This window comes from Lissotriton vulgaris, chromosome 3_1 (assembly GCF_964263255.1).
Source record: "Lissotriton vulgaris chromosome 3_1, aLisVul1.2, whole genome shotgun sequence".
In the NCBI taxonomy this organism is placed as follows: Eukaryota; Metazoa; Chordata; class Amphibia; order Caudata; family Salamandridae; genus Lissotriton; species Lissotriton vulgaris.
In genome coordinates, this window is record NC_141689.1 from 1,065,792,465 (window position 1) to 1,065,806,625 (window position 14,161).

Here is a 14,161-nt window from a genome sequence, read left to right on the forward strand (position 1 = left end):
TCCTCAACGCCGCGTCGCCAGTGTTAAGAAGGACACTGGATTATCAATTTAGTCTAAGTTCTTTATTAAGGTCGAGGAGCTGAACAGACATCTTGCAGCTTCATCAGCAAACAGCAACTGTCTAACCTAAAACAATACATTCTAAATGACAGCAAGAAATTCTACATGACAAAGAATAATTCTACACTAAGTTACATCATTTAGAATGTACAAGAGAATAAGAACACAACAGTCCTGCACTCACAGGGTTCAGGCATAACCCTGAGGTCATAGAGCTCAGCCATAAGTCCTGTGCTCAGAGGGCTCAGGCATAAGCCCCGAGGTCATGGAGCCCAGCCACAAGTCCTGCGCTCACAGGGCCCAGGCATAAGCCCTGAGGTCATAGAGCCCAGCCACAAGTCCAGCGCTCACAGGTCCCAGACACAAATCCTATCTGCCCAAAGCCCAGGCACACACTCTGAACTCAGCCTTTCAGCTATAATTGTTCTGCCCCTGGAGTACCTGAGCCAGCCCTGGCTTAACAAAGCAAGCTGTGGCATCAGTAGCAGCTCCTGGAGGGAGTGCTACTGGGTGGTGATGTTGGGCGGGGAGGGGCAGGGTGGGGGGTAGTAAACACCGGAATACGGATGAATGCAGGTAAGTTGACAATTAAATCTATAAAACAAATTTCGTTTTGCGTGCTGCATCACCAAATGCGATGCAACGCGTGCAACAAAATTTGTTTTATTGATTTAATTGTCAAATTACCTGCATTCATTTGCAGGTGTGGTGATCTGTACATTCGAACATCCAGGTCTTGAGTCCTTTCTTGAATTGCTGGAGCGATGAAGCGGTCCTGAGGTGCAGGGGAAAGTTGTTCCAAACTTTGGCCGCCATGTGTTATAAAGATGAAGGTTTCCCGCCCTAAATAGGGTGAGCAACCGTTACTATGACCTGATGGTCCTGTGGTGTATAGGCTGTCACGTCAGCAGTTTTCAGACAGCCCCGCCATCAGAAACCCCGATCTCCCACTTCTAATTTGGGTGAAGAAGCCACACGTTTGGTGGGAAGGTTGCACCACCAATTTAAAGCAGTGCCCCTGCTCTGCCAAACTCTAAATGACCCCTAGATATTTAAAACATGCATAATTTCTTATGGAATATATTTTATCATGTACATTTCGTTCCACTTGCTCACAACAGTGGCGGCTTCTCCGTTAAGGGGGAGTATCGCCCCACTGCTTTCTCAGCAGTGCAGAAAGGAAAAATAAAAAGACAATAACACAATGGTATTATCATTTTATTTTTCAATACTGAGCCAGTTTAGGGCGGGGCAGGGCTGGGCTGTCATTATGCATGGAGGAGGAGTGGTGGGCACCATAAGTGCACATGACGGTTTGGCCGGCCGTCTTAGGACGGGCAAACTGACATGCGCACTTAGTATTTCTTCATGTGGCTGTATTTCACAGCTGGGGGGAGAACAGTCCCAGGCTCCCAGGCACTGTCTGATTGGAAAATCAGGCCACTCAGACCTATCACAAAGCTAATGTTAAGCTGGTAATGCTATTTCCAGCATTACATGAGTATTGTGTTTGGCTTAGGGGAGTCTGGGAGCCTGTGTGATGCCAGGAGTCAGGAACAGAAGAGGACGGAAGAGAGGTGGCGGCCTGCAGGTGAGTGATCTTTTATTCCCCCCCCCCCCCATACCTGCCACTTTTGTTCACTAGCAGCCACCATTGGATCACAATTTTTCAGTTGTGCGCAGTTTCTCATGTGACACAAATATTTGTTAGCTTTGCATTGAGCGTTCCTAAGGGTACAGTTGTTTGATGGCCTCGCAGATGTATTCTTCTGCTACAGGATAATGTTCTGAAATACTGTACCAGACAAAGAAGTATATTATCACTTATTTTTAAAATGTACAGCTTTTTCACTAACTCTTTTAGAAAGTGTGTTATACAATTCACACTTTGATCAGTTTCTTTAGGTGCGAATCTTCACAATTTGACCTGGGAAAGAGGTGGCTGACTCTTGGACCGGGGCCCCTTAGTGCAATATGTCACAGATCTATAGTGGGATAACAACAGCACAGACGGGATAAAAAAACATAAAATGTTCTCAACCACAAGTACACAGACAAACGCGAGACATACACTTATTCACAAATAGTAAAAAGGTGCTGTAATTTGATTACACCATACAAGTTAAGGTAGATCGAATGTTCACTGCAATTCATTTCTTCACTCAAAATGTTTGCACAGATACATTTGCAGCAGCCTTGAGAAGGTGCTAGAAATATCTGCTAATTCAATGACGATCAGCGTTCCTCGAATATTGTGAACACAGCAGGAACTCCGGATTGCAGACCCATTGTGCTGAGAGCGCTAGGGGCGCCCAGGGGAGCGCGCGCTGCTGGATGCAGCTGATTCGCCTCATCAGAAACCCCGGAAGTGGCTGGAGATAGTGTGATAATGAGCCCCGCCTTTATTATTATGATTGCATAGGATGCGTAGCCATTTGGGTTTTGGGACACTAGTAGCAGCGGTGTGACCTAAAATGAGAGGCTAAAGATTGCAATAGGGTCCACCTTACAGAAACTCAGGGAGTACATAATGAGTAGTGTGATTTGTGAGGAGAGTAGCGCAACACTTTTAGACTCACCCTGCAAACAGGCTGGGCTCCAGGATTTGGGATCCGGATGGACCATGAAGAAGAATGGGTAGTCCATAAAGATAAGTGGGCTTTCCAGAGACTCCCAGGTTTCTAAGAGTTGGGTCTGTGCATGTTGGGTAGTCATGTTTGGGTGTGAGCTGCATACCATACCTATTGCTGGGTTCTGACTACTAGTTTTATCTGTGCATTTTTAGAGGTTTAAACCTATTGGTTTGATCCATCTTTCCTCTCTCTGCCACCATCCTCTCTTCCGATTTCACACTCCTTTCTCTCCACTTCACCTTGCTGTCCTGCCCTCTTCACACTCTACTTCTTCCCACCTCACTCTCTTCTCTCTCTACATCATCCTGCTGTCTGTCCAACATGGCCGCCTGTTTCTGTATGTACCTCGCTTCCTCCACTTCACTGTCATACTGCTTTCACCTCACCCTCCTCTTTTTTCACCTTATCCTATTTTCTCTCTCTCCTGAACATGCAAACCTCTCTCTGTGCATCACCGTACTCTCACTACTCTTCACTCTTCTATTTCCACCTCACGCTTCTCTCTCCACCCCACTCTTCTCTTTATACCTCAGCCATCTCTATCTTGCTCGCCCTCCACTCAATCTTGCTTACAGTGGCGGCCCCTCCGCTGTGGCGGTGGAGTGTCGCCTCACTGCTTTTAAGTGGTGCGAAGTAGAAGTAGAAACATAAAATGATAATAACTTTGAGTTATTATCATTTTATGCTTGTGCTGCTTTGCGAGCAGATGGGTGGGCGGGGCTGCTCTGCTCTAAGAGCAGGGCAGGTGAGGAGGGGTTTGCCTAAATGCACATGACTGTTTGTCCGGCCCTCTTAGGCCACCCAAAACAGTCATGCGCACTTTCCCTGTTCTCCATGCAGGCTGCATTACAGCCTGCATGGAGAACATACCCAGGCCCCCATTCCCTGGCTGAGCATCAAACCAGGACGCTCAGACCAATCACAACGCTGCATTGCAGCATTGTGATTGGTCAGGGGAGCCTGGGTGCTTACCAATCACAACGCTGCATTGCAGCATTGTGATTGGTCAATGGGGTCTGGCTGTGCTTCCTGTTCCTCAAGTTGCACGAGGAGAGCAGGAGCAGAGATGCGGGACCCGGCGGCAAGTTACGTTTATTTATTTTTTTATATTACGCTCCCCCCCATGACCCGCAAGCGATGCCAGCTGCCACTGCTTGCTTACTCTTCTCTCTCTTTCTGACTTGCCTTCCTATGCTTCCCATCACCTTCCTCCTTTTGCTCAGTCTATCCTCCCTCTTGCCTCAGCCTCATCCTCATTACCTCTATTACCCTCCCATTTCTTTGCTTCACCTTCGCGTCTTTCCACCTCACCCTTCTCTCACTCTTATCAGTTTAGGGCCCGTAGAGCAGCAGCACTGTAATCAGGGCCTCTAGAATTATGCAACAGGGAAGAATCAAATTATGCAGCAGGACTGACAACATTTTGCAATGTAATGTGGAATAGTATTACTTTATTATTTTGTCATTTTTTGCACGTTAATAGTGTGTAAAAAAGTTTCACCTCATTAGTGACCAGTAAACCTCTGGCAAGGGTAATCCACTGTGCAGCAACACATTACTGCGTTTAAAAAAAACATTTTATTCTTTTATGATATTTTTTTTATCAAAATCTTAAAATTATGCTGCAGATGACGGATTATGTGGCAAATGTGTCAAAACGATAAATATGCGTATAGTGCTGTAGCTGCAAAATCGCATAATTCCAGTGGCCCTGGCTATAATCTATTTCTGGATATTCATGTGAAAAAATTAGAGAATTTGTTGGGAGAGAATAAATGTAAAGTCACTGGTGTGTTAAAGTGGAGTGTATGTTCTTTAAGTCCCTTCTATTAGAGAGCTCCGCCTTCTGTGAGTACCTCGGGAGAATGAGTGAGAGTAGAGCATGTGTTGCCAGTGCTTTTCTTTGTATAATAGGCACCTGCACTGCTTCCTTCCATTCTGTATTTGTGTAGTTTTATTGAAACATAACAAGTCTTTTCACTTAACAACCAGCCGCGGCCCGTGGAGGGAGTTACGGTGGGGCAGGAAGGCGGGGCGGGTGAGGGGCAGGGTAAAATGCGATGCAGGGTGCGCTACGAAATTAGTTTTATTTATTAAATTGCTTACTTACCTTCAATTATCCATACTCCAGTTTTTAACACCCCCCACCCTGCCCCTCCCCGCCCCGCCTCTCTGCCCCACCAAAACTCCCTCCACGGGCCGTGGCTGGGGTAGGGGGTGCTAAAAACCGGAATCTGGATAATTGGAGGTAAGTAAACAATTTAATAAATAAAACGAATTTCGTAGCGTGCCCTGCATCGCAAAATGCGATGCAGTGCGCGCTACGAAATTCGTTTTATTAATTAAATTGTTTACTTACCTCCAATTATCCAGATTCCGGTTTTTAGCACCCCCCACCCTGCCCCTCCCCCGCCCCGCCTTCCTGCCCCACCGTAACTCCCTCCACGGGCCGTGGCTGTTCACAAATATGCCATTGTCAGATTTTTTTTGCTTAATGTAGTGCCCTAAGCAGGGCCACTGGAAATATGCGATTCAGAGGCTACAGCATATGCTGCATAATTGTAGATTTGCCACATTTGTCACACAATCCATCATCTGCTACATAATTTGCAGATTTCAAGAGAAAAACATGTTTCTGGCTCAAACGGATCAAAAGTTACAAAAAACGCAGTGACTCGTGTTACTTAGCAATGGAGACTTTTGGCAAAGGCTGACTAGTCTACTTTCCGTTGTCTATGGCTGCATTTTACTGTGTTAAACTTGTACTAATGAGTGGTAACCTTTGCCAAGATAGTGTTAACATGCACAAATTTAAAAATAACCAAGCAATATCACAAAATGCACCACATTACACTGTGTAATTTGCCTTTGCTTGCCACATAACTCAGTCAACCATGTCTTCCATAGCCGCATAATGCCAGCGATTCTAGCCCTAAATAAAAAAATATCATTTCATCAGAAAGAAAAAAAATCTAACCCTGCTAAAATGTATATCCTGATTGTATGGGCATTTTCACTCAGTTTTTTGCTATAGCAATATCCTTCACTGTGTTTCTGACATAAATCTGTTTTCGTCTCTTAATTACTGTGTGACCCGTGCGGTATCGTTATAGTGGGGGTATCTCCAGTATCCCTTTCGTTTACACATTCACAGTTATAGCAACCATACCCTGTGACATCAAAAATCACACCTGCCTCCAGGCACTTAAAATAGCCCAAGGTATTGGCGTTACACATGAAAATTCCACTATTAGGATGTAATAGCGAGGCTGTAGGCACGTATGGTTGTTTCATCAAGAACACGAACAAAGTATGTTTTCTGCTTCTGAATGGGCCTTGGGTGGACCACGGGATATATTTGGGAGGGCCTGGCCCACCTGACCCACTCTAGACCCGGGCCTGCCTGCATGTGTGATGTCACGTTATTCCTACTCTCCAGAGCCATCCAGTGACGTCGTAAGAGAACAATACGGGGTGAGTGATGAAAGCTGAGGTTTGAAGGGAGGGGTGCGTGGAACTTGCAGTCTGCATGGCAGAATGGGGAGAAGAAACGTGTAATTATACATGTGCAATTATATATTCTCTATTCTGCCACTACTACCAGGGTGCCTACGGGAGCTCGAGAAAATTGATGACATTTAACAAGAACAGCACCAACCAAATATGTGACCTCAGGGTCTAAACATGACTAATATCAGATGAAAATCAGCGAAAACATGGAAAAAACTGTGCTTAACTAGCAAATGGAAACAAAACAAGGGATTCACCGCGAACCGTGTGACGCAGCAAGAACAATTATGGAACGGAGAAAAAAAAGGAGTATGAGGTCTAATCTCTATGACAGAAAAGTTCCCTCATGTTTAAGTGAACGTCCAGAACTTAACTCAAATATATGTTTGAATATGTCACGAGGGTCAATCAGGTTGCCGACGCTTTATTGAATAAGCACAATAACATGCAGTGCTTTATGTGAAAAGCCCTGTTACACAAACATATCAAAAACCTTCTCTAATTTGTGCGTACTTGCATATGCGTAGATTGGTTATGTAGTACATCTCACTTACCTTGACTTGTAAAGTTCCGCGACATGTCAATACATATTTTCCAATGCGCTCCAGAAGTTGGTGTGCATTTGAACTGCACTGTATTTTGAGAGCTGAAAGAAACATTTTCATCTGTTCATAAAAAATATCCATCTCTAAACAAGGGCTAGATGGATTGGCGAAACCTCAGAAACACTCACTCAAACAGCCACTCACACATCCATACAGCCACTTACACACCTAGTAACTCACTCATACATCCATTCAGAAAACCACTCACTCACCCATACAGCCAATCCCACAGCTACTCGCTCACCCTTACAGCCATTAATGTATCCACTCACTTACCATCATAGCCACTCACACACCCACTCACTCACCCACACAACTATTCACATACATACTGATACACCCATACAGCCACTCACACACCCACACAGCCACTCACAAACCCACAAAACCACTCACACACTCACTTAAACACCCATACAAACACTGACACAACTACTCACACACCTACAGACCTAGTCAGAAATCCATTAATTCCCCCATACAGTCACTCATGCATGCCCTCAAACACCCATACAGTCACTCACATAGCACACTCACACACTGATACAGTCACACACCCACTCAGGTCACACATGTTAGAGATAGTATCAATCACTGGTAGTAGACCTAGTTTTCTAATCTAACTTTTATTGTAGGTTAGTGGATATGTTTAACACCCATAAACTCTTAAAAACACTTACACTCACCTGATGATGTCATGAGTGACGTCATTTGAGGTGTCATCAGTGATGTCACTGACCATATCATGAGGGATGTAATTTGTGATGTCATAAGCAGTGCATTGCGGGGGCGTAAATTATAGTCAGCTCAGGTAACTATAATTGCTGAATTTCACTGAGATTGTACGAGTGAAACTTGAGCCTAACAATTACGTGCCTGTAGCCTTTGGTTTTTAGGAGAATATATATATATATATATATATATATATATATATATATATATATATATATATATATATATATATATTTTTTTTTTTTTCAATAATGCTCGCTCCACCCGCAACTTCCAGCCGGATTCGCACAAGAAGATGAGGCAGACCCAAGTAGGTGCTATTAGATTTATTTTCTTAAAACGCCACCAAAATCCTCACGACGCGTTTCGGCAGATCCCTGCCTTGATCACACGACAATATATATATTCACTGAAAAAAACATAGGTTTCAGCCACGTTATAGTTAGGAATTAGCATTTAAAAAACCTTAGAAATTCACTGAAAAAGCCATAGGTTTCACACATGGTATAGTTAGCTGGACATTTCACTCATACAAAACCAGTGAAATTCCCCCGTTATAGTTAGTGATCTCACTGACCATGTCATGAGTGATGTAATATGTGACGTCATCAGCAGTGCATTGCGGGCGCGCGAGTTATAGTTAGCTTAATCAACTATAACAGGAGAATTTCAATGGTTTTGTATGAGTGAAATGTCAAGCTAACTATAACATGTATGAAACCTATGGTTTTTTCAGTGAATTTCTACGGTTTTTTAAATGCTAATTACTAACTATAACGTGGCTGAAACTATGTTTTTTTCAGTGAATTTCTAAGGTTTTTTAAATGCTAATTCCTAACTATAACGTGGCTGAAACCTATGTTTATTTCAGTGGCTTTCAAAGGTTTTGTAAATGATAATTTTTAAATGTTTTAATTGTTATATTTTGTTATACTGATTTACTACATTGTTTTAAACTATTTATTTTTAGATATTTTATTTTTTAAATTACATTACATATTTTTAATATAAATTGAAAAAAAAAGTTTTAAAAAATATTGAAATTGTAATATTTGTTTTTTTATTTTATATATTTTTTTAATTTATATATATTTTATATAGCAGGCAATGATATCCTATGGAAGGAAATTCAAGTTACTGGTAAGTACGTTTAAAATTACTTTTCAGGATCAGTAGTGGGCTGAAAGATTCGGCCCTGAGGTCTCTCCTGATAACAGCTGAATATAGTCTGTGGTTCTGATAAAGGAGGAAACGTTGTTATATGGCCACAAGAACAGTATATAACAGAAGCCAACAGACAATTATCAGATCCCAATTGTTACATGAAGACTAATTTGAAAGAATATGACCTAGCTAGAGAGAAGATACGCAAAATGCTCTTCAAATACAGAAGGGAGGGCCTAATCTCTATGCAAGAGTTCAAATTTTTGCACACCGAGCTACCTATCATGCCTAGATTTTACTTAATTCCAAAGGTGCATAAGGGGACATTTCCAGTCCCAGGACGGCCCATTATCTCGGCAATAGACAGCATTGGTGAACATCTCGCCCAATATGTAGGCTATTTCCTACAACCTCTGGTATCTAGTCTGCCAACATATATCAAGGATACGGGATATTTCCTACAGAAGATTAAAAACACCACATGGACAGAAAACTTCCTTCTATTAACATTGGACATAGAAGCTGTTTATACGAGCATTGAGCACTCCACTGGTCTAAAAGCTCTAGAATATTTTTTAAATACCAGACCAGCCAATTGTTATAACCACAACAAAATGTTGGTGGATTTGGTTAAGTGGAGTCTTCATCACAACTTCTTTATGTTCGGGAGGGATGTCTTTTTACAACGGAGGGGGGTGGCCATGGGGGCCTGCTTTTCCCCTAGCTATGTGTGCTTGCACGTAGGCTATTGGGAGAAGCAGGTCCTCATGGGGGAACACCAGGCCATCTTTTCTGAATGTGTGAAACAGTGGGTCAGATTTATTGACGACGTGTTTTTAATCTGGAGGGGTGATGAAGCCAGTGCGTTAGATTTCATAAAGATGTTAAATATCAATGATTATAATCTAAAATTCACGCACCACATTAGCAAAATATCTGTTAATTTCTTGGATGTCAGAGTTTACTCCAAGAATAACTGTTTGGCAACCACCCTTTACAGAAAAGAAACTGCGGGCAACTCTACGTTGCACGCGAGTAGTGCCCATCCGAAACATACCATTGATAACATCCCATATGGTGAGTTACTCAGGATTAAGAGAATCTGTAGTGTGGGAGAAGAAAGTGATAAATGTATAGAAGAATCCATCAGCAGATTCAGGGCCAGGGGATACCATGATAAAATCCTTAAAACAGCGGTTACAAAAATCCAACAAGTAACCAGAGAATCCCTTCTGTCCCAAAACAATAAGATTCTGAACGAAAAGGAACATTTTGAAAACTCTTATATCAGGTTCCTTACAGCCTTCAGTCATCAGGACAAAAAAATAAGATCTATCCTTACGAGAAACTGGCCCATTCTGCAAACAGATGGAGTTCTAGCAGGAGATCTTCCAGTCAATCCAATTGTTACGTTTAGGAGGGGACCCTCCTTACGTAGTCATGTCTCTAACCCCTTCCCAGAACTTACTACACAACCCACCCGGTTATCTCCCAGAAATGGGTTTTTCAAGTGTAACAGCTGCCGGGCATGTAAGTTCGGGATAAATACATGTTCATATACTACTCCATTCAGTCCAACTCCCCTGCAGATCAAGGGGAATTACAACTGCAGGACTGAATATGCAGTATATGTCCTGACCTGTACTTGCGGCCTGAGGTACATTGGAAGCACCCGGCCAGCAGTATACGCCAGGATATTACAACACCTGCGTGCAATTGTTAACAACGACAACGCTTATCCTGACCCCAGGCATTTCAGAAAAATGCATAATAACAACTTGGAATGCTTGAACTATTTTGTGTTAACATCGGTTGCACAACCAAGAAGAGGGGGAGATAGAGACAAACTCTTGCGCCAGATGGAGTCTAGAATGATACTAGAGCTTGATACTAAGGCTCCAAATGGGCTCAATACCACGGAGGATCTCTATCATTTTCTTTAACTGATTTGTGAGTTTTTGTTCATTTGCCTAACTCACACCCATTTCCGACCCAGCTGTAGTCTCTTACCCTGTGGGTGTGCTGTCACAATTCTTTGCTCTTCTCCCTTCCCCTTCCCCAGGCCCTCGCCTCCCCCCCTTATTTGTCAATTCCAGTCTATTTTTCTTTCCCTCCCCTTTTTTATACATATTTTGCACTGGGGTTCACTCAAATTAAATGGATTAGTTTATGTTCCATCCTGAGTTTAACACATGGTACTATGGTGTTATCAGCACATTTAAAACATTTAACATAGAGATCTACCAGACGGGGTGTTAATCAAGGAGAGCAATAGGGCTGCCATCGTTATTTGATGTCCCTTACTATTCAATTAGGATGAACAGGGTTGCCATCATCTAAAGATGTCCCTGCAGGATTGATAACAGTACTTATTTTGGTCTTTACGGTTCTTGTATTTATATTGCAATTTTGCACAGAGTGTATATGTTTACAGATCTTGCTTCTTTTAATGTGTATATAGGGTAAAACATTTTTAAGATATAACAATTAATTTTGTATTGAAAGTTTTTAAGTATTTATACTTTTATAACCAGAAACGCCTATTTTGCACATAATGTAAAGATTTACAATCTGCACGACATGGCACTTTGCACTTTACACTTTGCACTTTACATGATAGACTGTTTTAGACCATAATCATGCATTTATGCAGATACAATCCTGTGTTAAATCATCTTAAATGTAAATGAATTACCATATTTATTTTGTGCATTCATATGAAGAGGATTTTCACAATGGCAGTCAGACTTTCGATGATATATAACCCAGACCGTAATAGTATTTCGTCTATGTTTACTATTATCACATGGTGTGCACTAGCAATTTAAAAAACCAGGCATGTAGGGTAATGTGTGACTGTGAACAAGGGCTACCGCCCGAAACGCGTCAGTCTCGTATGCTGCCTTTGCCTAAATAAATAAGAACTTGCCTTGATTTTGGGACTCGTGTCGTTTTCTGAGTCTGGGGCTCCAGATTCCAGTCTTCGTGCTTTGCCTGTATATATATATATATATATATATATATATATATATATATATATATATATATATATATATATATATATATATATATATATATATATATATATATATATATATATATATATATATAATTTTTTTTCAATAATGCTCGCTCCACCCGCAACTTCCAGCCGGATTCGCACAAGAAGACGAGGCAGACCCAACTAGGTGCTATTAGATTTATTTTCTTAAAACGCCACCAAAATCCTCACGACGCATTTCGGCAGATCCCTGCCTTGATCACATGACAATATATATATTCACTGAAAAAAACATAGGTTTCAGCCACGTTATAGTTAGGAATTAGCATTTAAAAAACCTTAGAAATTCACTGAAAAAGCCATAGGTTTCACACATGTTATAGTTAGCTGGACATTTCACTCATACAAAACCAGTGAAATTCCCCCGTTATAGTTAGTGATCTCACTGACCATGTCATGAGTGATGTAATATGTGACGTCATCCGCAGTGCATTGCGGGCGTGCGAGTTATAGTTAGCTTAATCAACTATAACGGGAGAATTTCAATGGTTTTGTATGAGTGAAATGTCAAGCTAACTATAACATGTGTGAAACCTATGGTTTTTTCAGTGAATTTCTACGGTTTTTAAAATGCTAATTACTAACTATAACGTGGCTGAAACTATGTTTTTTTCAGTGAATTTCTAAGGTTTTTTAAATGCTAATTCCTAACTATAACGTGGCTGAAACCTATGTTTATTTCAGTGGCTTTCAAAGGTTTTGTAAATGATAATTTTTAAATGTTTTAATTGTTATATTTTTTTATACTGATTTACTACATTGTTTTAAACTATTTATTTTTAGATATTTTATTTTTTAAATTACATTACATATTTTTAATATAAATTGAAAAAGAAAGTTTTAAAAAACATTGAAATTGTAATATTTGTTTTTTTATTTTATATATTTTTTTAATTTATATATATTTTATATAGCAGGCAATGATATCCTATGGAAGGAAATTCAAGTTACTGGTAAGTACGTTTAAAATTACTTTTCAGGATCAGTAGTGGGCTGAAAGATTCAGCCCTGATTTCTCTCCTGATAACAGCTGAGTAAATCGTAATTTGTTGTTCGGCTAATTTTAGGTGAATATTTTAAAGTTCCAAAACTCCACACTAGAAGAATTTCCAAGGGAAACCAGTCGATGTTACCCTATGGTAGGAAATTCACTTAGCAGGTAAGTAGTGTTATTGTTACTTTTTCTTACTCAGTGGTGGGTCCTGGATCCAGCACTGGCGCATCTTCTGTAAACAGTTGAAAGAATGCGTTTAAGTCATACAGGCAATTTTTTAGTAATATTTGTAGTTTGTGAAAATAGACACTTAGAAACGTTTCTGGTGAAAACCAGACAATGGATTCCTGTGGAAGTAAATACAAGTTACTGGTAAGTACGGTTAAAATTACTTTTCAGGAGCAGTACTGGGCTGAAAGATTCAGCACTGAGGTCTCTCCTGATAACAGGTGAGTAAATCTGAATTCGTAGTTTGGCTGATTTGAGAGGAATATTTTAAAGTTCCAAAACTCCACACTTAGAAGAATTTCCAAGTGGAACCAGTCAATGTTAGCCTATGGAAGGACATTAAAGTTACTGTAAGTATGGTTAGAATTACTTTTCAGGATCAGTACTGGGCTGAAAGATGTAGCACTGAGGTCTCTCCTGATAACAGGTGAGTAAATTGGAATTCGCAGTTTGGCTGATTTTATAGGAATATTTTAAAGTTCCAAAACTCCACACTTAGAAGAATTTTCAAGTGAAACCAGTCAATGTTAGCTTATGGAAGGACATTCAAGTTACTGTAAGTATGGTTAGAATTACTTTTCAGGATCAGTAGTGGGCTGAAAGATGCAGCACTGAGGTCTCTCCTGATAAGAGCTGAATAAATCGTAATTTGTTGTTCAGCTGATTTTAGGTGAATATTTTAAAGTTCCAAAACTCCACCGTTAGAAAAATTTCCAAGGGAAACCAGTCAATGTTACCCTATGGAAGGAAATTCACTTAGCAGGTAAGTAGTGTTATTGTTACTTTTTCTTACTCAGTGGTGGATCCTGGATCCAGCACTGGTGCATCTCCTGTAAACAGTTAAAAGAATGCGCTTAAGTCATATAGGCGATTTTTTAGGAATATTTGTAGTTTGTGAAAATAGACACTTAGAAATTTTTCTGGTGAAAACCAGACAATGGATTCCTATGGAAGGAAATACAAGTTACTGGTAAGTATGGTTAGAATTACTTTTCAGGGTCAGTGCTGGGCTAAAAGATGCAGCATTGGGTTATCTCCTGAATACAGGTGTGTAAATTGGAATTCGTTGTTCGGATGATATTAGGTGAATATTTTAAATTTGCAAAACTCCACACTTAGAAGAATTTCCAAGTGAAACCAGTCAATGTTAGCCTATGGAAGGAAATTACATTTT

The 14,161-nt window shown here is 40.7% G+C and overlaps 1 protein-coding gene across 1 annotated transcript in view; it reads right to left on the minus strand.

The window, feature by feature from the left end:
- The window catches only part of LOC147727408 (atrial natriuretic peptide receptor 2-like), a 592,594-nt gene that overhangs the window by 16,500 nt on the left and 561,933 nt on the right, over window positions 1-14,161 (minus strand). Inside the window, exon 20 of the mRNA XM_086963625.1 lies at window positions 6,758-6,849. Coding sequence (XP_086819751.1) covers window positions 6,758-6,849 — 92 coding nt within the window. The remainder of the gene's footprint in view (window positions 1-6,757; window positions 6,850-14,161) is intronic.